The 21830-nt window shown below is 43.2% G+C and overlaps 1 protein-coding gene across 1 annotated transcript; it reads left to right on the top strand.

Annotated features, from left to right (window-relative positions):
- The first annotated feature begins 14828 nt into the window (after nt 1-14828).
- Nucleotides 14829-18396, top strand: LOC125926782 (C-C motif chemokine 3-like). Its single transcript, XM_049636579.1, has 3 exons — nt 14829-15294; nt 15888-16002; nt 16406-18396. Exons 1-3 carry the CDS (start codon nt 15219-15221, stop codon nt 16494-16496), a joined length of 282 nt encoding a protein of 93 aa, XP_049492536.1. The 5' UTR covers nt 14829-15218; the 3' UTR covers nt 16497-18396.
- The last annotated feature ends 3434 nt before the right edge of the window (nt 18397-21830 follow it).

Below are 21830 nucleotides of genomic sequence, written 5' to 3'. Positions count from 1 at the left end.
ATTGAGAAATGAGTATTTAAAAACTCTTGTTTGTTGATGGATTTGCTCAAATATCTAGAGGGAAGATTTAGTAAAACCATTCAACATCACCTTGCGTCACCATGCACTATGTGACTTCTCAGAGAAAACATTCAATAGAAAACATAATTCAAAATAAAAATAAAGATGAAATAATTTAAATAAACAAAAATTTAAGTAGGGAAGGCTCCAGAGTTTGGTTAGTGGGACATGGGGTTTAAACCCATGAAAGAGGGGTTCCAAGTGCCATTCTTCTGGCTTAGGTCCCTGCTTCTCAATCTACTGATTGATTTGGCTCTTTCTTTCTAGACCCCTCAGATTCAGGACTAGGTTCATGATGGGCCCAGGCATCACTGGGGTGGGCCCAGGCATCACTAGGGTTGGCACAGGCCAGCTGGTCTCTTTTAGTTTGGAAGTTAAATGGATGGAGGAGTCAGAAAGATTAAGGAGGATATATATAGCCAGCAGGGAAATTTCTGAGCCCACAGTGGCCCTTCCATCCCTCTTTCTGACTTGACATCTCAGGGTCTGTCACTTTCTCAGCAATCAGCTCTCATACTTCAAGGCATCCAAATTCCTTGAATATCTCATGAGGATCTCCTCCTACATTTTCTCTCCTACTATTAGTTCCTTTCCCCTCTTCTCCTGCACTTGGTCAGCTTCTCCTGGTTCCATGTTGGCCCTGGACTGGCTCAGAAAACACCTGAGGGTCTCTTCTGTATTTGTGGTGGGCCAGAGACCTAGATACTCCTACAGTGGTGCCAAGTCTACCTCCTTCTACCAATGCATCTACCTCTTCTCTCCAGGGCTTCCCCAGTTTGTCACCAGGAGTGAGCAGGAGGAATGCCCTTACGTGTCACTGGGCTTAGAGCACTGGGTGTCGGTCTCATGAGAGTCAGCTACAAACTTTTGAGAGCACCTCAGCTCAACACCAACTGTTGGACAAGGCATAGCAAGAGACTCAAATTATTTATTTATTTATTTGCTTGTTTTCATTTCAAATCTGGTTTTTTATTTTTAATTTATTTTTGAGAGAGAGAGAGAGACCATGAGCAGGAGAGGGACAGAGAGAGAGGGGGACAGAAGAACTGAAGTGGACTCTGTGCTGACAGCAGAGAGCCCAAGGTGGGGCTTGAACTCACAAATGGTGAGATCATGAACTGAGCCAAAGTTGGATGCTTAACTGACTGAGCCCCCACCCCCCGCCCCGTGCCTCTATTTATTTATTTTTGAGAGAGAGAGAGAGAGAGAGAGAGAGAGAGAGAGAGAGAAAGGGAGTGGGGAAGGAGCAGAGAAAGGGAGAGAGAGAATTCCAAGTAGGTTCCTCACTGTCAGTGCAGAGCCTGATGGGGGGCTCAAAACTACAAACCATAAGATCATGACCTGAGCTGAAATCAAGAGTCAGACGCTTAACCACCTGAGCCAACCAGGTGTCCCAAGACTGAGTCATTTGAAAGCCAAAGAAAATCAACTTCTTATCCCTGACCCTAACCCCCAAAAGGTCAGAAGGAACTAGGAGCACCTGTGTGGCTCAGTTGGTTAAACATCCGACTTCAGCTCAGGTCATGATCTCACAGTTGGGGAGTTCAAGCCCCCGTGTCAGGCTCTGTGCTGACAGCTCAGATCCTGCTTTAGATTCTCTGTTCCCTGTCTCTCTGCCCACCCCCCCCGCCCCTCTCTCAAAAAGAAATAAATAAACATTAAAAAATGAAGGAACTAGAAATATCTAGCATTTCTTAAAGTTGGGGAACTCAAATGGGGCATGTGCTCTTTTCCTAGAAATTTCCCTGTCTCTATCTCTCTGTTTTGGTTTTTATTCTTAAGGGAACTTAAAATGTCTTATCTGGCTTTCTGCCTTCTTTAGAATGGAAATTCATCTAGCCCAGGATGTCACAATAGAACAGAGATCAACCTGGGATATCTCTTATGTCACCAAAACAAGTGGGCTTTTGAGAAGAGCTGACATGACTCTAAACTTACTTACACCAATGGGAAATAAATAGACCTGGAGTGTGCCTCTTGCCAACAGTTATTCAGTGAATTTGGTTTCAATTATTTTATATATAAAGTGAAACTTACCTCCTCTGCTCGCTCTCTTTCTCTGAACTACTTGGTAGAATATGATATCCTGGACCTTTTTGGAAGAGAGAACAGGGGTGTTCAAAACCCCATGTTGAATTCTCTATTATCACTTGAGTGATCTTTGTCATTGGGAGATTTTTGATGTAGTCTTACCTGCGACCAGAGAGGGTAACATCTGAAAAAAGCAGAATGGATAATAGACTGACATGGTATTGAGAAGGTCTGGGAGCAAAGGGTCATGGTGAGTCTCAAATGCCTCCATGATGCTGGGCAGGCAGGAGATTCTGAGATCAAGCATTGGCACAGATAAGACAAGATTTGGGCACTTGCAGCTGGCCCCAGTTTCAAGCCATTACCACTTCTCTTTATAGAAAGCCCCATGGCATCAGAAGATGGAAACTGGGGGTAAAGGGAGGGGCAGATTTTAATGATAGTGTTGGTGTCATGCTGTGAGTTGCACAAACCAGAGGTTGTCAACACCCTTTGGTTAATGCACGGGTTCAGAGTATCTGCAAAAATAGTTCAACTTCTCCATCAGTTGGTGTACTTCTCAGAAAATTGTTTGCTACTTCATTAAGAACGTTCTGAAGAAATTGTTTCTCTAGTCGGTGGGTGGCCAAGAGCTGATTTCACCACAGGTCTCCTTGCAAAAATAGATATATCTGTAAACTGTGGGCTGGTTGTTACTCTCTCATAGAGCAGAAGGTGCTGATGCTATTTTACAACTCTCTGGCCACACAGATGTGATATAAATTATGATGCCACAGACTATCTAATAATAAATAACCCTCACCTCTGGGCTGGAAGGTCCATTTTGAGGATGGCTTCCTCCATCACCTGTCTGGCACCTGGGCTGGGCTGGTTGAAAGATAGGGTCAGCATGGACCATCAACAGAAGCTGTCTGCATGTGGCCCTTCCTGGATGGCAATCTGTCGGCTCAAAGATGACTGTTTCTGGTGAACAAGGTGGAAGGTGCATGACCCTCTATAACCTAGCCACAGAAGAAGTCACATATTGCATCTCCTCTGCTGTAATGGAAGCAGTCACAAGCCTGTCCAGACTCAGTGAGAGGGGACCTAGATCCCGCCTCTCATGAGAAGAATGTCAGAGAAATTGTGGCCATGTTTTAAAGCCACTACGATATCAGAGCACGTTGGTGGCTCAGTGGGTTGAGTGTCCGACTCCTGATTTTGGCTCAGGTCATGATCTCATGGTTTGTGAGTTTGAGCCCCACGTGAGGCTCTGCACTGACAATGCGGAGTCTGTTTGGGATTCTCTCTCTCCCTCTCTCTCTGCCTCACCGCTGCTCACATTCTCTCTCTCCCTCTACCTTTTTTTTTTAAGTTTATTTATTTTGAGAGAGAAAGACATAGAGAGCGCCCAAGCAGGGGAGGGCAGAGAGAGAGGGTGAGAGAGAGAGGATCCCAAGCAGGCTCTGGACTGTCAGCACAGAGCCCCATGTGGGACTCAAACCCATGAGCTGTGAGATCATGACCTCAGCCTAAACGAAGAGTCCAACGCTTAACCGACTGAGTCACCCAGGTGCCCCTCTCTAATAAACAAATACACATTAAAAAAATTTAAAACCACTACGATATCATTTTATCTGTAAATATTTGTATTAGCTCCTTATTGTTGCTGTAACAAATTACCACACACTCGGCAATTTAAAACAACTCAAATTTATTCTGACCATTCTGGAGGTCAGAAGTCTGAAATGGGTCTCACTGGGTTAAAACTAAGGTATTTGCAGGGCTGCATTTCTTTTTGGGGGCTCTCAGGGAGTATCTATTTTCTTACTTTTTTGGCTTCTAGAAGTTGCCCACATTCTTTGGATGTAGCTGGCAATGACTCAGGTCTTTTTCACATTGTGTCACTCTGACACTGACACTCCTGCCTCCCTTATAAGGATCCCTGTGATTACATTGGGTCCATTCAGATAATCCAGGATAGTCTCCCCATCTCAGAGTCAGTGGATAGCGGTCTTGATTCCTGCAGGGTGTGTAAAATAAATTCAGTTTCCGGGGATTAAGACATGGACATCTTTGTGGGGGTGGGGGGAAGGTGACATTATCTTACCTACCTCACTATTTCAGTCTATATATTTAAAAGTAAGGATCAGGGTACCTGGCTGGCTCAGTCAGAGGAGCTTGCAATTCTTAATCTTGGGGTCATGAGTTCGAGACTCACATGGAGTGTAGATATTACTTAAATAAATAAAATTAAAAACATAAAAATAATGATGAAAAAAACCACAGTCACAATACCATTGCATATTTACCATCCATATATCCTCTTCATTGAAATACTCATTCATGCTTTTTCCCATTTTCTAATTGTATTGTTTGTTCGTTTACTGTTGAGTTTTGAGAGTTCTTTATATATTCCAAATACAAGTCCTTTGCCAGATCTGTGGTTTGTGGATATTTTCTCTCACTCCATACCTTGTCTTTCACCTTGTTGACAGGATCCTTGGAAGAGCTACTCTAAAATTTTTATGAAGTCCAATTTATCAAATTTTCCTTTTATGGGTCATACTTTTGGTGTCAAACCTAAAAACTCCTTGCCTAGTCTTAGGTCCTGAAGATTTTCTCCTACATTTTTTTCTAAAAGCTTTATAGTTTTATGTTTTACATCTATTTTGAGTTAATTTTTGTGTAAGTTGTTAAGCTGAAGTCAAGATTTTTTTTTTTTTTTTTTGGTCTATGGATGTTCAGTTGCTCCAGCACCATTTGTTAAGAGGCTATTCATCCTCCATTATTTTTTCCATAAATATTTGACAGAACTTGCTTATGCAGCCAGCTAGGTATGAGGTTTTTTCCCTAAAATAATTTAATTACTGATTTAATTCCTTAATAGAAAAAAGACTATTCATATTTTCCATATCCTCTTGTTACATAGCCTTCTTGTATCAGTCAATTGTATTTCTGAGAAGGGAGAAAAGGGACTACATTTGAAACCAACAGCAAAATTTAGCAAGCATGTGCTAGCCTGAGCTGGGGAAGTGACTTGGGTTTGGATTTTCAGGGTGCTTGATCAAAGAAGCTGGAACACCAGACTGGATAAGGAGGAGCTTATTGACTTGGGAGTACTCCTTGGATACAGGTTATAACTACCTGGCAAGGATCCCAGGGATTAATAAAAATTTGCTGCCAGGAAAGCTCTGGAAGCCTGGAGAAAGCAATGGATCATGCTGACTGAAGTTAAAATACCTGACTTGCCATGACAGATGGAGGAGAAAGGTTCATAGAGGTGAGCATGCTGGAATGGATATATTGTGTGAGGCTGGAAGACCCACCAGATTGTGTTCCATGGTAAATCCCAGAGACCACACTATCCACCGAAGCCATCAGGATTCACTGTTAAGAGGGCACTAGCAACTCTAAAAAGCTCTGTGGTATCTCTCCTCTGCAGGCTAGGGCTGATGGGAGGAGTGGCTGCATTAAACTTGGCCCATTGATAGCAACTGGGATGATGTCTTCCCTCTTTGAATCTTCAAAAGTATATCTTTGATCAGTTTTGTAAAAATTTTAGCCATTATTAGTCTTCTCTCTCTCATCTCATTTTGGGATTCCAATTTACCAGATGACAGATACCTTCCTCTAGCCTCTATGTCTTCATATTCTCTCTTTTGTATTTTCTATTCTCCTGTTTCTCCTTGCTTCATTTTGATAGGTTTTAACTTTATTAACATCTCTTCTGTTGTATTTAATCTGCTCTGAATTTTTATTTCAATTATTGCATTTTTCAGTTCTGGAATTTACTTTTGACTTTTGCAAATCTGCAGTCATAGTCATTACAGTTTTTAGTGCCTTGCCAAAAAGTTCAAGTTTGTCAAGCTTTTTGTTCACTAACATCTAGAATCGTGTTTTTAAAACTTTCAGAGTTTCAGATTTTGAGACCACCCAGGCACCCAGGTGTCCAAAGATGGCCCTCTCTCTGTTTAGAGGCTGGTTCACTTTTTTTAAAAAAGTGTTTATTTTTGAGAGAGAGAGAGAGAGAGCACATGAACAGGGGAAGTGCAGAGAGAGAGGGGGACAGAAGATCCCAAACATGCTCCCCATTGACAGCAGAGAGCCCCACGCAGGGCTTGAACCCACCAACTATGAGATCATGACCTGAGCTAAAGTCAGATGCTTAGCTGACTGAGCCCCCCAGGCCCCCCAAGTGCTGGTTCACTTCTAATTTACTCTTACTTCTAAGGCATCAGCCCAAGCAGAGAATGGTTTCCTAAGGTCTCTTCACTGGGGCAGCCCTGGACTCTTCATTTTCCTCAAAAATGAAAATGTAAAAGTGTAAAAGGTTCGGATTACCTCCCCTGCAACCTCTCCTCAATTGCAAACATCTTTAGTCTAGAGGAGATCTCTAATGTCAGGCTCACATCTATGGATTTCCGTCTTTTCTGGGATCTTAGACCAACAATTCCTTACTTCTTGCTTGCCTAGCTTAGGCTCACTCTTATTAGGGAATTGTGCATTCCTGATAACTCTGTTTCAGGTAGAACAAGGGCACATTAAGAGAGGGTTAATTAAGGGCTAATTAAGAATGTGGTACTTGCTCTGGTCTGCAGGCTTGATTCCAATGTTACTAGCTGTGTGACCTCAGGTGACTTTCTTAAACGTACTGAGACTGTTTCCTCATATGTCAAAGGGAGATAATCAGTATATACAACACAATGATATTTTGAAGACTAGAGAATGCATGTAAATTCCTTGGTACAGGATGTGATGTGGCTCATAGTGAGTCCTCAAAAACTGTTAGTTTTTATTCTTAAGAAAGCAGAACTTAAGAAAATGCATAAATACGCATGATTGAATGCCTTGATTTGTTGTTCATACAAGTGGCGGTTTCCCTGGTGCATATAAATCTGCATTTGTTTTGAATACTTTGCTTATTCTTCAGCCTATGAGGAATGTGTCACCAGCCTAAAGCTGGTATCATTAGAATGACACTTATCCTTTTTCTCTTGTCTTCCCTTCCTCCTCAGATGTCCTTAAATATTCCCTCTCATTCTTTCCAACCAATGAAACTGCTTTGTCAGGAAAACCAAACCAAAGCAAAGAATAGTCAAAAGTCCAAGATTCGCCTAAGAAAGCAAAAATAATCTTTATTATTCTGACATGTGTAGCAGAGTACAGGGCTCATTAAAAACTCAATATGCATCTATTGATGGATTTGGTCCAGTGTCTACTCAGAGACAGAAGAACAGTTTTTCACTATCACACTGAATATGGCAACCACTGTATGACTGACTGGGAAGAGACTTGGGGATAAGGGGGTGTCATATGATTGCTCAGAGAAAAACACCAAATAATAAAACAATTTATAATATTTAAATAGCTTAACTAAATAAAAGTTTTCAGAATGAGGTTAGGAAAAGGGAGAGGGAATTTCTGGAGTTGTGGCAGCAGCTCTCTGGTTCAGGTCCCTGCTGCTCAATCTACCCACACCTCTAACGGGTTTCTTCTGGACCATTTGGATTCTCCTCCAGGCCCCTGATGTATTCCTGGACCTAGGCACTGCTGGGGTTGACACAGAAATACTGTGTCAATTTGTTTGGCAACAAATCTATGGAGAAGGCAGAAGTATTATATAGAGAATGAGTAAGGACATTCTTGACCACCTGTGGGCACTTCATCTTCATCCCTGTGGGCAGCTTAGGGCTGGTCCACCTTATCAAGCATCATGCCCCAAACCTCAAGGATTCCTGGTTCCCCCCTGAGTGATTTATGGAGATAACTCAGGCCACTTCCTTTCTGCTGTTTCTTTCTTACTTCTCTCCTCTCTCTTTCTGGGCATGACCTCCTTGGCTCCCTGCAGACCCAATCCCATGCCAGGAAACAGCCCAATGGCCTCTCTGTGTGTCCTGCATGCACAAAAGGCCCCCAGAAGACTAGGCCTTCTTAGGACAACTCCTTATCTACCAGCTGGAGCACCCCCTGCTCTGACTCCTGTGAACACTCCCAACCCCCACATCTTGTGTCTCCCCAGGGCTAGGCAGGAGGACTGATACTTCCATGACACCATGTTTGGGGCACTGGTCACTGGTCTTAAAATAGGCAACCACAGTGTTGTGGGAGATCTTCAGGGATATACAGGCAAAGCAGCAGGGGGATGTGGTGTAAACCTTATCTGTGAGGGAACAAGAATAGCAAAAGTTGCTCTGGAGCCCAGGCAAGTCTGAGAGGGTCTGGAAGAGGTGAAGAGAGATAGCATAGCTCAGAGTTGACGCATGGGAGGAAAGGAAACTGGAAATAATTTGGCTTTTTAATTAATTTGTTTGTTTCTCATTAAATTCCCTAGTCTTGTCTCTGGATTTGTCTATTTTGGTCTCTATCTTACTCTGCAGGGAACCAGCCTATAGAGTGTCTACTCCCTTATCCTAACTTTCTTTAGGGTAAAAAAAATTTTTTTAATCCATTAAATCATATGGAAACTGAGTGAAAGTTGGAACAATTTTTATAACTCTTGGGAATTGCTGAGGTGATTCTAAAATTTATCAGCACCAAAAAGACCTCAATAGACCTAGATTCTACCTCATGTTAATAATCCAATAAACTAGACCTCAGTGATCTCATCTGAGAAATAGGATAACCTCTCCTAACTTCCATTCTGCAGCCTTGATCAACGGACTCCTTTTGAACCCTTCTGAGGAAAACAACCACATCATTTTGAAAGCCCACTTGAGGCTCTCAAATGTCACATGATGGTTCTCAGGCCACAGCACTAGGAAGGTGTGGATCGACTTCTGGCCAACATATGGGGAGCAACTGTTGAAGGCAAGTGGACAACAGACTCACTTTGTGCATAAGAGCAGGGGGCCATGGTGCAGAGGAGGACAAAAATGGCAGGCACGAGGCCACTCATGGTGTTGGACAGGCAGAGCATTGTGGGCAGACCTGAGATGGGGCTTGGGAGCTCACTACTGCCAGACTCCTTCTGGGATCTGACCTATGTCTATTCCTTTTTATAGTCAGCCTTGGGCCATGGGAACACAGAAATTGGAGGTGGTGTCTAAGCAAGACATTTTAAGTACAGTGTTGTCATGGGAGTTCTACAACCCAAGGTTTCCTTTAGTTATAAGAGAGGTTTAAGTTACAAACAAGAGTGGTTCAATTACTAATTTAATTGGGGTGCTCAAGAGGAAGTTGTTTATCCAGATGGGGGACTAGCTTCCTTTCATAAAGCAGAGTGTTTTTTTAAATGTTTATTTATTTTTGAGAAACAGAGAGAGACAGAGCATGGGGTGGGGGCAGAGAGACAGAGAGAGAGAGAGACGGAATCTGAAGCAGGCTCCAGGCTCCGAGCTGTCAACACAGATCCCCATGTGGGGCTCTAACCCATGAGCCTTGAGATCATGACCTGGGCCGATGTTGGGTGCCCAACTGACTGAGCCACCCAGGCGCCCCATAAAGCAGTGTTCTGATGAACTTCCACAGTGATTCCCAATGTAAATGTGACAGGTATAATAATGTCATTCAGTGTCAAGCAGTATAAACCAAGCTTAACTACACCCTAAGGAAAGAACATAATTGGAAATCCTGGAGCTACAAGAATAGTAAAAGTAAGGATTATCTTTTCAGTAATTGGTCTATTTATCAAATACTCCTCATAGACCTGCAATGAAGTCCAGATTTTATACTGGATGAGGGTCAGCAGTCTTACAAATGTCCATACTCTTTCAACCAGAAGCGACTTCTCAGACTCTATCCTAAAGAAATGAACTCATCAATGGGAAAAATTTTAGGGACAATGTTATTTGGTGCAGCTTACCTATAATCAAATAATTAACACCAAACTATATATTCCACGGTGTTGGAATAATGAAGTTAATCCACTGATGGACCATTAGCCAGCCACGTAAACAAATAGAATGACAAAAATACTTGATGTTTACTATTAAATATTAAAAAGATAGATGCAAAATGTTAAATGTAAATTTGTTTTAAAAGTCCTAGGAAGAGGAGTGCCTGGGTGGCTCAGTTGATTAAGCATCCACCTTTGGCTTGGGTCATGATCTCATGGTTTGTGAATTCAAGCCCCACATGGGGCTCTCTGCTGTTAGCGCACAGCCTGCTTTGGATCCTCTGTCCTCTGTCTCCCTCTCTCTCTACCCCTCCCCCACCACTACTCTCTCTCTCTCTATCTCTTTCTCTCTCAAAAATAAATAAACATTTTTTTAAATCCTGGGAAGAAAAAAAAAATCAGAAAGAAATAAAACCCTCTGGCCATGCCTGTCTGCTCCGCAGCCCATGTCCATGGAATGTCTCTCCTCTACATGACCTGCTTCTCTCTGGGAAAGAGGAATGATTTTGACATTATATAAGGAGAGGAACACTAGCTGTTGGTGTCACCATAATTGTCAACAAATCTGGGACAGATCTGGAGAGAAAGAAGAAAAACTGCAGGACCAGTGTGATATCTACCCTCAGCATAAGGGAGAAGCAATCAAGAGTCTGAGAAAAGTGAGTCAACTTCTTCCACCCTCTGAGGGGCCCAGTGGGAAGTTGATGGAGAGATGTCACTGCTCAGAGCTGCTGAGTGGGACACAAAAGGAACCAATGAAGCAAGGCATTTCTTGTTTGCCTTGAATTTTTGTTTTGAATCTCTGTCTTATTCTCAGTCTCTAGCTCCCTCTTGAGGGAGTATAGCTATTGGAACCATGAGCTCTTTCTCCACCTCTTTTGGGGAAACTTCATCTGGTCTACAGAAATATTTCCCAGAAGACCTCATCCTCTTCTTTTTTTTTTAAAATATTTATTTATTTTTGAGAGAGATAGAGAGACAAAGTGCAAGCTGCAAGTGGGGGAGGGGCAGAGAGATAGGGAGACACAGAATTTGAAGCAGGCTGCAGGCTCTGAGCTATTAGCACAGAGCCCGATGCAGGGCTTGAACCCATGAACCGTGAGATCATGACCTGAGCTGAAGTCTGGTGCTTAACCGACTGAGTCATCCAGGTGCCCCCAGACCTCATCTTCTGTAAGTCAGCAAAGGGTGGAGTTTCTTGGGAGAACTGAGGGAAATCTGCCACTAGACCTGGCATCTGCATCTTGTTAGAGACTGAGCTAAGCCTCAATTTTCCCAGCTACAAATGGGTTCTAACCTTCCTCTGCCTCTTGGATCCAGATACAGGATAGATAAAACCCCTTGGGAAACACCCTAGAACATTTTGAAACCTTTTGTGATGTTCTTTGCTTTCATTTAGGGACTCCAGCTATAGGACTTAAGTGCTATGGTTTAGACATCTGTCCAGACCATTGGGACATAACCCTAATAGCAAAAAGGGTAAGGGTTGAGAGTCTTATGGTGCAGATAAGACTGTGAGCTGAGGAGATGGTCAATAAGGGCAGCTGTGGAGACTTTAAAGATGTTGGGCACAGAGGAGTGTGGGCAAAGCCAAGATGAGACTGGGCACTTGCTGCTGTCTGTATCCTTTTGGGGTCCAAGCCATGTCCTTGTCCCTTCATAGGCAACTCTGGAGCATGGGAAGCCAGGGGTTGGGGATGGGCAGAGAAGTTGTTGTATGGTGTCATGTTATGAGTCACATATGACATATGTCACTATGAATCACATATGCTAGGGCACCTGGTGTCACATGAAGGCTCAGGGTACACAAGAATAGCTCAGTCACTTGCCTGTTAAACTGACTGTGTGGAAAGGTTTAGGATAGTGACAAGAGGTGAGATGTCGTGTGTTAGAGCTCTATGTGCATGGAGAGATCTACAGATTAATGATTCCTCCCACAGAGCAGATCTGATGCTCAGCCACAGCTCTTCTGACCACACAGACTGACATCTATGGTGATGCTTTAGCATCCTGGGCACACAAGTCACACTTAAACCACACCCTGGGTGGAAAGGACCATGACATCACGTTGATCAGAGCACTTCTAAGAAAATCATTAACCAATGAAGGGGAAACCAGGAGTTGTCACCAGGGGACCAGGCTTAGCTGGTTCCTTCTACTAAGGGCAGATATGTCTACAAACTGCACCTCTCGCTTTTTGCGTCCACAAAGCAGACATGTCTGATGCTCTTCAGTGGTGCTTTGACTGCACTGATGTAATGTATATAATGATATCATGGAGTGTTATGTAGCTTGATCTATATTTGATCCAGGTCCAGATGGACAGAATGGAATCAGGGAAGCCGGGGCCACAGGCACGGCAAGAGTGACAAACCTGCTTTTTCTTCACTGTTTCATTCACCAAGCACTCTCAGATCTCTATAATATACCATCACTGGGTTTGACAACAGGGAGTAAAAATGAACACACATTAGATAATGGGGTATCTATACAGATCAGGAGCCTTAAGTGTCCTTACTTTTCGGCCCTGAAAGTCAACAGCTAGGAAAATATCCTATAGAAATAACTTCACTTATGGAGAAGGTTTTATGGGTTAGATGTTTAGTACAGCTAATTTACAAAATAATTTAAAATTAAAAAACTGGAATCTGTCCAAATGTGCTTCAATAGTGCATGATAATATTAATGCACTGGGCTCATGGTTGAATAAATTAGGCAGCTCTTAAAAAATACTGAAATGATTTGGGAAAGTCTTATGATGTTAAGTATAAATAATAAAAATACAAAATTACATTCATATCATGATTACAACATTGCCCCTCACCTCCCAGACACACAGTAAAAAAAGTAAAGAAACAAGTTAGCAAACTGAATTATCATAAACCTAGAAAAAAATTACACTTGAAAGAAATAAACCAAAATGTTAATAGTGGTTAGGTTTGGGTAATAACATATTTCCTATTTTCCGGGAAAGAAATCTTACTCAAATTATGCCTCAGAATTCACATGTGCCACAGTAAGACAGGAAGAATATATAGGCAAACACCCACATCCTTACTGGCACTTGCCTTGCCATCTACTTAGCTTTCAGAAATAAAATAAGTTTTAATCTTTTCTGTATTTTATATATTTTCAAATTATCTTTTGCTAGGGTGCCTGGCTGGCTCAGTTGGAAGAGCATGCGACTCTTGATCTCGGGGTCATGAGTTCAAACCCCACATTGGGTGTAGAGATTACTTGAAAAATAAAATCTTTAAAATAAAATTATCTCTTGCTACTTTGGGGGTGATCTACAGTTCACATTACAAATCAAGTACAAACACCCAATTTGAATTAAAAACATTAGTAATGTTGCTTTTTCTCTACTCCTATGAGACTCCCTTCTACAAATGTGGAGAAGACTTTGTGCAGACTTGATCTCTGAGCAGCAGCAGCCATTTTGTAACCATGAAGTGATAAGCTCCACCTCCCCCCAAAGAAAAGCCAACAAAATTTGGGGGGAAATAAGAAAAGAGTCCCTGATGATGTCATTAAGCTGCCAGACAAACCCCGGAAATGCCATCTTGACTTTACATTGAGGAAACAGGAAATGTTCTAGGATTTTTGAGGAACAAGGACTTCCTTTGAAAACTTCTTCACTTTCTTGGGGCACCTGGATGGCTCAGTTGGTTAAGCATCTGGCTTTGGCTCAGGTCATGTTCTCATGGTTCATGGGTTTGAGCCCTGTGTCGGGGTCTGTGCTGACGGCTCAGAGTCTGGAGCCTGCTTCCAATTCTGTGTCTCCCTCTCTCTCTCTGTTCATCCCCCACTCACTCTCTCTCTCTCTCTCTCTCTCTCTCTCTCAAAAATGAACATTAAGAAAGAAAATGTCTTCACTTTCTCAGTTACAAGAGATGAATACACCACCACCGATTTAATTGTAGGTCCCTTTTATTTTCACTTTTTTGCTTTTAGGGTCCTTTTTAAAATTGTTACAAATAAGCTGTGACAAACACCATTATGCACACAATGTTCTTCATCTTTGTGTTTATATCTGTAGGATAGATACTGGCAGAGTACTTTGCTGGTCAAAGGGTAACAACAGTTTAAGGCTCATCATTCACTTAGCCCCCCAGTTAGCCCAACTGACCCAGGGACCAGCTGTTTTGTGTGAGCCTCAGCCTTTTGATAGTGATGCTGTGAGCTACAAATACCTGGGGTAGGTACTGCTTGTGGTGAGCCCCTCAGACATTTCCCCGACTGGAGCCAATGTTGTGACTGGATCAGCCCTTGTGGTTCTTACGATTGTAACAACCACAGGGAAATTTTAAAATACAAGGTTTATTACTCATAGGGGTACACGGCATGTCTGACGGTCACCCAGTGAAGTTACTGGTAGAGAGAATAGAGTGTAGACCTGGTGTTCTGCTTCTTTTGGCGTTAGGGGTGGGATGCCTGGGGCTTTGTGGGTTCACTATTGGTAAATGTAAAACATAAGAGCAGGAATTAGAGTGCAGGAAGGGAAAAGCAGAGTGGCTCAAGTGGCCAGTGATATAGGTTACTCAGGCCTCTCTGAAGGGAGAAATTTATGGACGGGGCAGCCTGGCTCTTTATCTAGTGGTGTCACAGGCAGTGAGTCTTTGAAATGGGTGCCTCAGCAATCAAAAGCTTACATTACAATCAAAAGAACACTTAGGTTACCATCAAAAGAGCTAATTGCCAGGCACTTATACTACCTGATATTGCAGAGATTTGTACACGTTTGATGATCCAGCCAAAGTCTGAAAGGCCAGCCTCAATCTTGCCCCTTGGTAGCTGAGGCTTCCCCAATTCTGCTTGTCTCCACCTGGGGTGTGTTTTAGCATGGGGTGTGTTTTTCAAGACTCCATGGCATTGTCACCTGTGTCACATCGATGCCATTTGAACAGCTGGGGTGCATATCAGAAGGCCCTTTGGGTGAAATGCTTGATGGATGGATCTGCTCTTGTGAGAAGGCGCCAGCTAACTGGGTCACACCAGCATCACACCTCCTCTCACTGTGAGAACCATTTCCTCCTCAAGTAGGCAACCAAACCGTTGTTGCAAATAACCTGAACCTTTGTGGCCACCCAGAGCTCTCCTGGCTTTATGCAACTCACGCATGACACCAACACCAACGATTTAAAATCCACCCCACCCACCTTGGTTTCCTCAACTTTCTATCTTTTAATGCCCTGAGGCTGCTTATAAAGAGAAGACATGGCTTAGACCCCAGAAGGAGGCAGTGGCTGCAAGTCCCCAGTGTCAGCTCTGCTTGGCTACTGCTTGATCTCACACTCTGCTGCCCAGCGACATGGAGGTCCCCAAGACTGCCCTGGCTGTCCTGCTTCTCACCACGACACTCTGTTCCCAGACCTGCTCTTCCTTTTGTGAGTCTGGCTTCCCTTCTCCCTCTTGCCCTGCCCTCCTGCTATCTGCCTGTGGCTTGGACCACAAGGCCAAAGTCTTGTGGCTTAGCTGCTCCAAGTAGAGAACTTCAGAAAGATCTCAGAGACTATTTCCTGAGGATTTTCTTTCCCATGAGGTTTTAGCAATTCTGTTGTCCAGCTCTGGGAGAGAGTGGGAGGAAGTCCCTTTCTAAGGGTAGGAAAATGGACGCCCAACTGGGATTTCGACAAGAGGTAGAATCTGTGTCCAACTGGCTCCCAGGGGTGTGGCCTTGGCTCTCCTCATGAATTCCAGATGCAACTACCCAGGGAGAGGCAGAAAAGAGTAGTTTGTTTAGAAAACTCAATTCCCTACAGAGAGACAGAGAGACCCCCAAGCCAAGATAGACACTGAAAGAGAGACACAGAAATAAAAATGTCCAGGAAAAGATCTCTTCCTTCTGGACTCTTTGTACCCACATTGCCACTCCAGAGAAATACTGTCTTCTTCCAGTTCTTCCTGACCCTCAGGGAGTGGCTGGCTTGTCCTTTCTTCTGAAGAGTGACTTAGGGTCTTTCTGTTCTGTCTCTCTCAGTTGGTGCCGACACCCCCACCTCCTGCTGCTTCGTCTATATCTCCCGGCAGATTCCACGCAAATTTGTGGTCGACTATTATGAGACCAGCAGCCAATGCTCCAAGCCCGGTGTCATGTAAGGCCCAGTCTTCCTGCTCAGCCTAAGGAAGGAGATGGGAGGTCTGGGGTGAGGCACCCCTTGAAGGACTCAGCCTTCTGAGACCCATCAGAGCACAGTATGCCAAGGGAGGCCACTGCCATGTTTTCTCACCTGGTCTGGTGCCTGTAGGGAGTCCTGGAAGACCTGTCCCTGGACAGAGGGAAGAGAGAGTTGAGGTGACAGTAAGAGGTTGGCTTTCTGAGTGGACTCCCACTGGAGACCTAGAGAAGGTCATGATCCCCAAGATTGAGGGCACATTTTGTGAGCATATAGATAGACCCTGAGAGGTCTGAGGCAGAGGAGGATGGAGGGGTCACAGTGGATCCAGGATTCCCCTGCTAGATTCTTCAGTATGTAATCCTTCCACCCTTCTCCACAGCTTCCAAACCAAAAGAGGCCGGGAGATCTGTGCTGACCCCAGGGAGGCCTGGGTCCAGGAATACATCACCAACCTGGAGCTGAATGCCTGAGTGGCCTAGAAGCTACAAGAAAGGTGTTACATCTATGTGCAGACTGGGGGACAGTCACCTGAGCCAAGGCAATGACCTTGGAACTCTGGAGGCACCTCTCTCCTATGGGTCACACCCCCACCCCCAGCCACACGCTACAGCCCTTTTTAACTTTAATTTTAGTTTTTGTATCTTATTTAACTTTTGTAATTTATTTCCATTGTTGAATTGTGTGATGTAATAAATATTTCTGCTGACATCTCACAACATCCTCTCCACCTCCCCACGACCCTCCCTTTTCTGTTCTCACACTCAATATGTGGATCAGTCAGCAGAATTGGCACTGTCTTGTAGCTGTTGTATCATATATATCAAACAACAAATGTTTACGGGGTGGTTTTGCCCAGCACGGCTCTTCAAAATATTGAAGGTCCTTATATAAAAGGTAAACCAGCATTTTCCTTGTGATGACTCCATTGATTGTGGTTTCCCAACTAATCAGAGCCACAGGTTGAGAAGAATACTGGGAGTGGGGGGAGTTTCGAGACCTCTGAAGAGGGACAGAAACCACAAGAAAGGGACAGAGTGCCAATACTGTGGTGCCAGACACTTCCTGGAGATACTTTCCTGGAAAGTTGAAACTGACTCATTGTTTTATCACCAAATCATAATTGATGCAATCTAGGAAATATTTCTACTTAAATGAATACCAAGATGACGCACACTGTGGTATATATTAGTGCATGTGAGTTCATTTTCATAAGTGAAGCTTTCTTCAGAATGATGGTTGATGTCCATTGAGGGCTTAGCAAGTGCTGGGGGATTGGGAGCCTATGTCAGTGACACTCTGGCAAACCTGCCTGCAAGGACTACCTACCTGCCAGCTGGCTGAGAGCCCTGATCAGCTTCTCTGTTGTTCCACGCTCCACTTTCTGGGAGAATATCTCCATAGCCATATCTGAGGGGAGGCTTGGTGGCTACAGTGATCAGAATTATAAATAAAACTACAGAATGAATAATTTTTTAGTGTATGTCCCATGCAACCAATATTTGGGATATACTTATAAAAATTATTCATTGTATATCTGAAATTCAAATTTACCTAGGGATCTTGTGTTTTATCTGGGAACCCCACTTAGGGTGAATACTTTTATAGAGGCTGTCTATTTCTTGCTGGATATAGATGCCTAAGGGTTGGATTAAGTTCAAAGCAGTGCTTTTCAACCTTGATTTCATGTTGGAATCACTGGGGAAGGCTTTCTAAAACTGCAGTGTTATGAGTTTAGTTCAGGTTTAGTTAGATGGGGCTGGGCATCAGTGATTTTAAAACTCCCCTGGTGATATTAACACACAGTCAGTTTGAGAACCACTGTTGGGGTGTAGTCATCAGCTGTTTGAGCCAGCCTTTGGGGTTTCAGAGTCAATATGGCTCCTTTCTAATTTTTCAAGGCTTCTGATCTGGTTTGGGTCACTTCCACTGGATGGTTATTTGGATGCAGAGAATCTGTCAGTCAAGGTCACTGCTAGAAGTGGGTTCAGAATGCCCCTCTTGCAGCACAGCGCTAGTCTTCCCTTTTAGAGACACACCCTCTCCCCTGTGTCACTGACTTCTATCTCCACATTGCCCTCTGCTGCTGAAACAGTGCCATCCATGGGTATGACCAACTCCCTGCCTCTGGCTGCATCCTAGCTCTTTCTTCATGAAGAATATGATTGTTCATTTTGTCCACAAGATAAATATTTAAAAGGAGGAGGGGTTCTGCAAAGAGGATGGATCTGACTGTTTCTGGGCCCTACTTTTTCGTCCTTCCTAATCTCCCATCTTCCCATTTCTGCTTATACTAACATCACCTTCCAGTGGAGGACTCTGCTTTTCTAGTCGGCAAGCTCCAGGTCACTGGTGTGCAATCAGCTTGGTGTGCAGCAGCAAGCAAAAAAAGGGCTTCTCTTAAGGAAACTATTTTTTCCCCCTCTCTGCTATCAGACACACCAATTTCAAAGTGAGCAAATCTCTTTCTCAATGGACTTTACTGATTTATGTAATAGTCAGTCTCCAACATCCTGAATTTTCCTGTTTGATGCAACCATACTAAGAAGATGGACATACTAAGAATACATAATAGGCCATGGGGGTAACCAGCTGGAGGTGTCCTCACTGACTTCGACCTCAGCTTCTTCCCTCAGCCAATTATACGTTCGTTGTGGGGTGTGTGCTACTTATGGCACTGCACCAGTTAGGGATACTTTGAGTTATAGTACCAGAGAGGCTGACTCAATCTGACCTAAGGGATAAAGGGAACCTGTTAGCTCATGTAACTGAAGCTTCAAGAAGTAGATTAGCTTCAGGAAAACTTGATCCAAAGCTTTGGATACTTGGTCCTCAAGTATGATGATTAACCATGTTTCTTTCTGCATTTCTGATTTCCCTTCAATTTTAGAGCTTCATCTTAGGATAAAGCTGTAAACTGAATCACTTTGCTTGTAGGCACTTTCAGGTTTTACAAATTACCCCCGTGAAACCCCTTCATTGGGCTTTGAGAGGAGGAAAGGGGATGACCTTACCTTCACAAAGGTGGAACCCACTAGGCTAGCCATTCTATTTCCTTTCTGTCTCCCCTGAGAGTTAGCAAATGACATTGTTCATCAGGGAACTATGCACACAGAGGACCCCTGAAAGAGAGAGACAGAGACAGAGAGAGAAAGAGAGAAGGGGAAATAGGAGGGGGAAAAGAAAGAAGTATTGGGAGCAGCTGTGTTTCTACCACATGGACTGAGTTTCCCACTGGATTCCTAGAAATAAGATAGCTAGATTAAAGAGTATGTACATTTAAACATTTGGTAGGAACTGTGCCATTGCTCTTTGAAAACCCTATAAAAAATTCCACTTTTTGATACAAAAAAAAATAGATCATTTAAAACAAAATGAAGCAAGTATGCCTTATCAAAAAAATTAATATATGCTTGCATTTCTCGTGTGTATGTTGAATTTCTCCCTCTTAAATTTTACAACAGAGACCATGGCTGAGTCTACCTTTCTTATACTTAAAAACATCATCTAGGCCAGAAGTCAGCAAACTTTGTTTACAAAGGGTAGATAGTAAATGTTTATGGTTTTGCAGGCATACAGTCTCTATTGCAAGCATCAACCCTGCCACAGTAGTGGAAAAGCAGCCACAGACACTATGTGATAGAATAAAACTTTATTTACAGAGACAGGCATCGTGATGGATTTGTTCTGAGGACTATAGCTTGCTAACACTAATCTACATAATCTAAATAATTTGGCATTCACAATAGAAGTCTTGTTGTGTATATTGGTTGATTATTTTTTTCCATCTCTAATGTTAGCCACTGCTTTTGTAGAGCATGGATTCTAGGAAACTTATATCCAGGTAACATATCTATTACTATATGCACTTTATTAAGAAAAGAGTGGTAAATCATTGTTGATGAATTCACTGGTTTTTGGTCCTCTGTCTGCATGTAAAATCACTTGAAGTTTCACTAAAAGTATGGATCTGTAGATCCAAACCCAAGGAATTCTACTGTGAGCATTTTTTAAACTTAAAAAAAAATTTAAGAATGTGTATGTACTTTTGAGAGAGACAGAGAGACAGAGAGACAGAGAGACAGAGGTGAGTGGGAAAGGGGCAGAGAGAGAGAGAGGGAGACATAGAATCTGAAGCAGGCTCCTGGCTCTGAGCTGTCAGCACAGAGCCCGACACGGGGCTCAAACCCACAAACCACGAGATCATGACCTGAACTGAAGTGGGATGCTTACCTGACTGTCACCCAGGTGCCCCCTATTGTGAACAGTTTAAACAACCATCCCTGGTGGTTCTGGGATGCTCTGAGAAATGCTGGCACAGGTTTGCATCTTATTTATTAGCTGAATGACCATGGCCAAGTTGTTTTAACTCTCTGAGCTGACATTTCCTCTTCTGTCAAATGGAAACCTTGGTGAAATTGTTAGGATTTATAGGACAGTGCATAATTCTTAAGAAATCTTGGTTCATGAGAAAAATAAACTTAAATACATGAATTTTTATTAAGAATGAATATACTTAGTACATATACATTATGTGCTAGGTGCATAATATTTTATAGAATAATCATTTTTTTCTAACATAATGTTTTATTTTTAACTTTCAGGAATATGTAGATACTGGTATAATTGTCATTTCCTTCCTGCTGTGTTCTCCTCTTCAGATTTTCCTACTCTTTGCCCCATAATTTTTCCAACCAGAGAGCCTTTGTCACAAAACAAAACCAATAGAATCACCTGAAAGTCTGGTTTGCTTTTAAGAAATTCCATTATTTCACACGGCTGAACACAGAAGTGGTAAATAACATTCTATAAATATTTGTTGGTTGATGGTTTTGAAACAGTTTCCCCCTTGAAAAAGCTAAACATAAGCACTCACCTATACCCTATGTGTCAACCACTGTGTGATTGGAGGTGGGGTGTGTGTGTGTGTGTGTGTGTGAAAGAATATGGCAGGATCTCTCCCTGCAGGTGGCCAAGAATGCATGGAAACACATTACAAAAATCAGTCTAAATAAATTTAAGTTGACATCAAGAAGAGGCCCAGAACCAGCACTTAGCACAGTAGCTTCAGGAGTTGAAGGAACATTCCCTGGGCTCAGGTCCCTGCTACCTAATCTGCCCACAGATGTAACCAGTTTCTTGTTGCTTCCAGGTCACTCAGGGTTCAGTGCCAAGGTCAATGATGTACTTGGCACTAGGACTTGATGGAGCTAGCACCAACCTCTGGCCTCTTTGGCTGGGAAGCTGTGAAGAAGGATAGAATTATAAAAATTGAGGAATCAGCAGGAGATTTCCTGGTCCCTCATTGATCCCGCTGACCCCTGCTCTGTGTTGGGAAGCTGAGAGTCTGCCTACTTTCTTGGGACTATTTCCCCAATCTCAGATTCCTAGACCTTTCCCCAATGACTTAGGGGGTCTCCTCAGGAATTCTCTCCCCTATCATTTCCTACTCTTTCTTCTCTGACTAGGGCAGTTCTTCCCTGGCTCCCAGGTCCCAGGCCAGATTAGAGAACACTCCCGTGGCCTCTCCTTGTGTTCTGCCACTGGATAGGACCTCAGAGCTCCGGGTTTCCTAGAATGGAATCTGCTGATGCCTTTGCAGGCTGTTTCTTATGCAAAGTACTACTGGCTCCATTCCTGCATGTCCTGCCTCTCCCCATGGGCAAGAGGACCAGCCCTTATGTGGCTCTGGCTACTGGTCTCATAATAGTCACCTATCATTTTGGTAGGGATCTGCCAGGGGACATAGAAAAACAGCAGATGCTTGAGGGACTTTGACTACTCTGAGGAAAGGAGCAGCCTGAGCC

The sequence above is a fragment of the Panthera uncia genome, chromosome E1 (genome assembly GCF_023721935.1).
Source record: "Panthera uncia isolate 11264 chromosome E1, Puncia_PCG_1.0, whole genome shotgun sequence".
NCBI classification, from domain to species: Eukaryota; Metazoa; Chordata; class Mammalia; order Carnivora; family Felidae; genus Panthera; species Panthera uncia.
The sequence above is the reverse complement of the archived record's forward strand: the minus strand, read 5'-3'. Positions and strand labels throughout refer to the sequence as shown.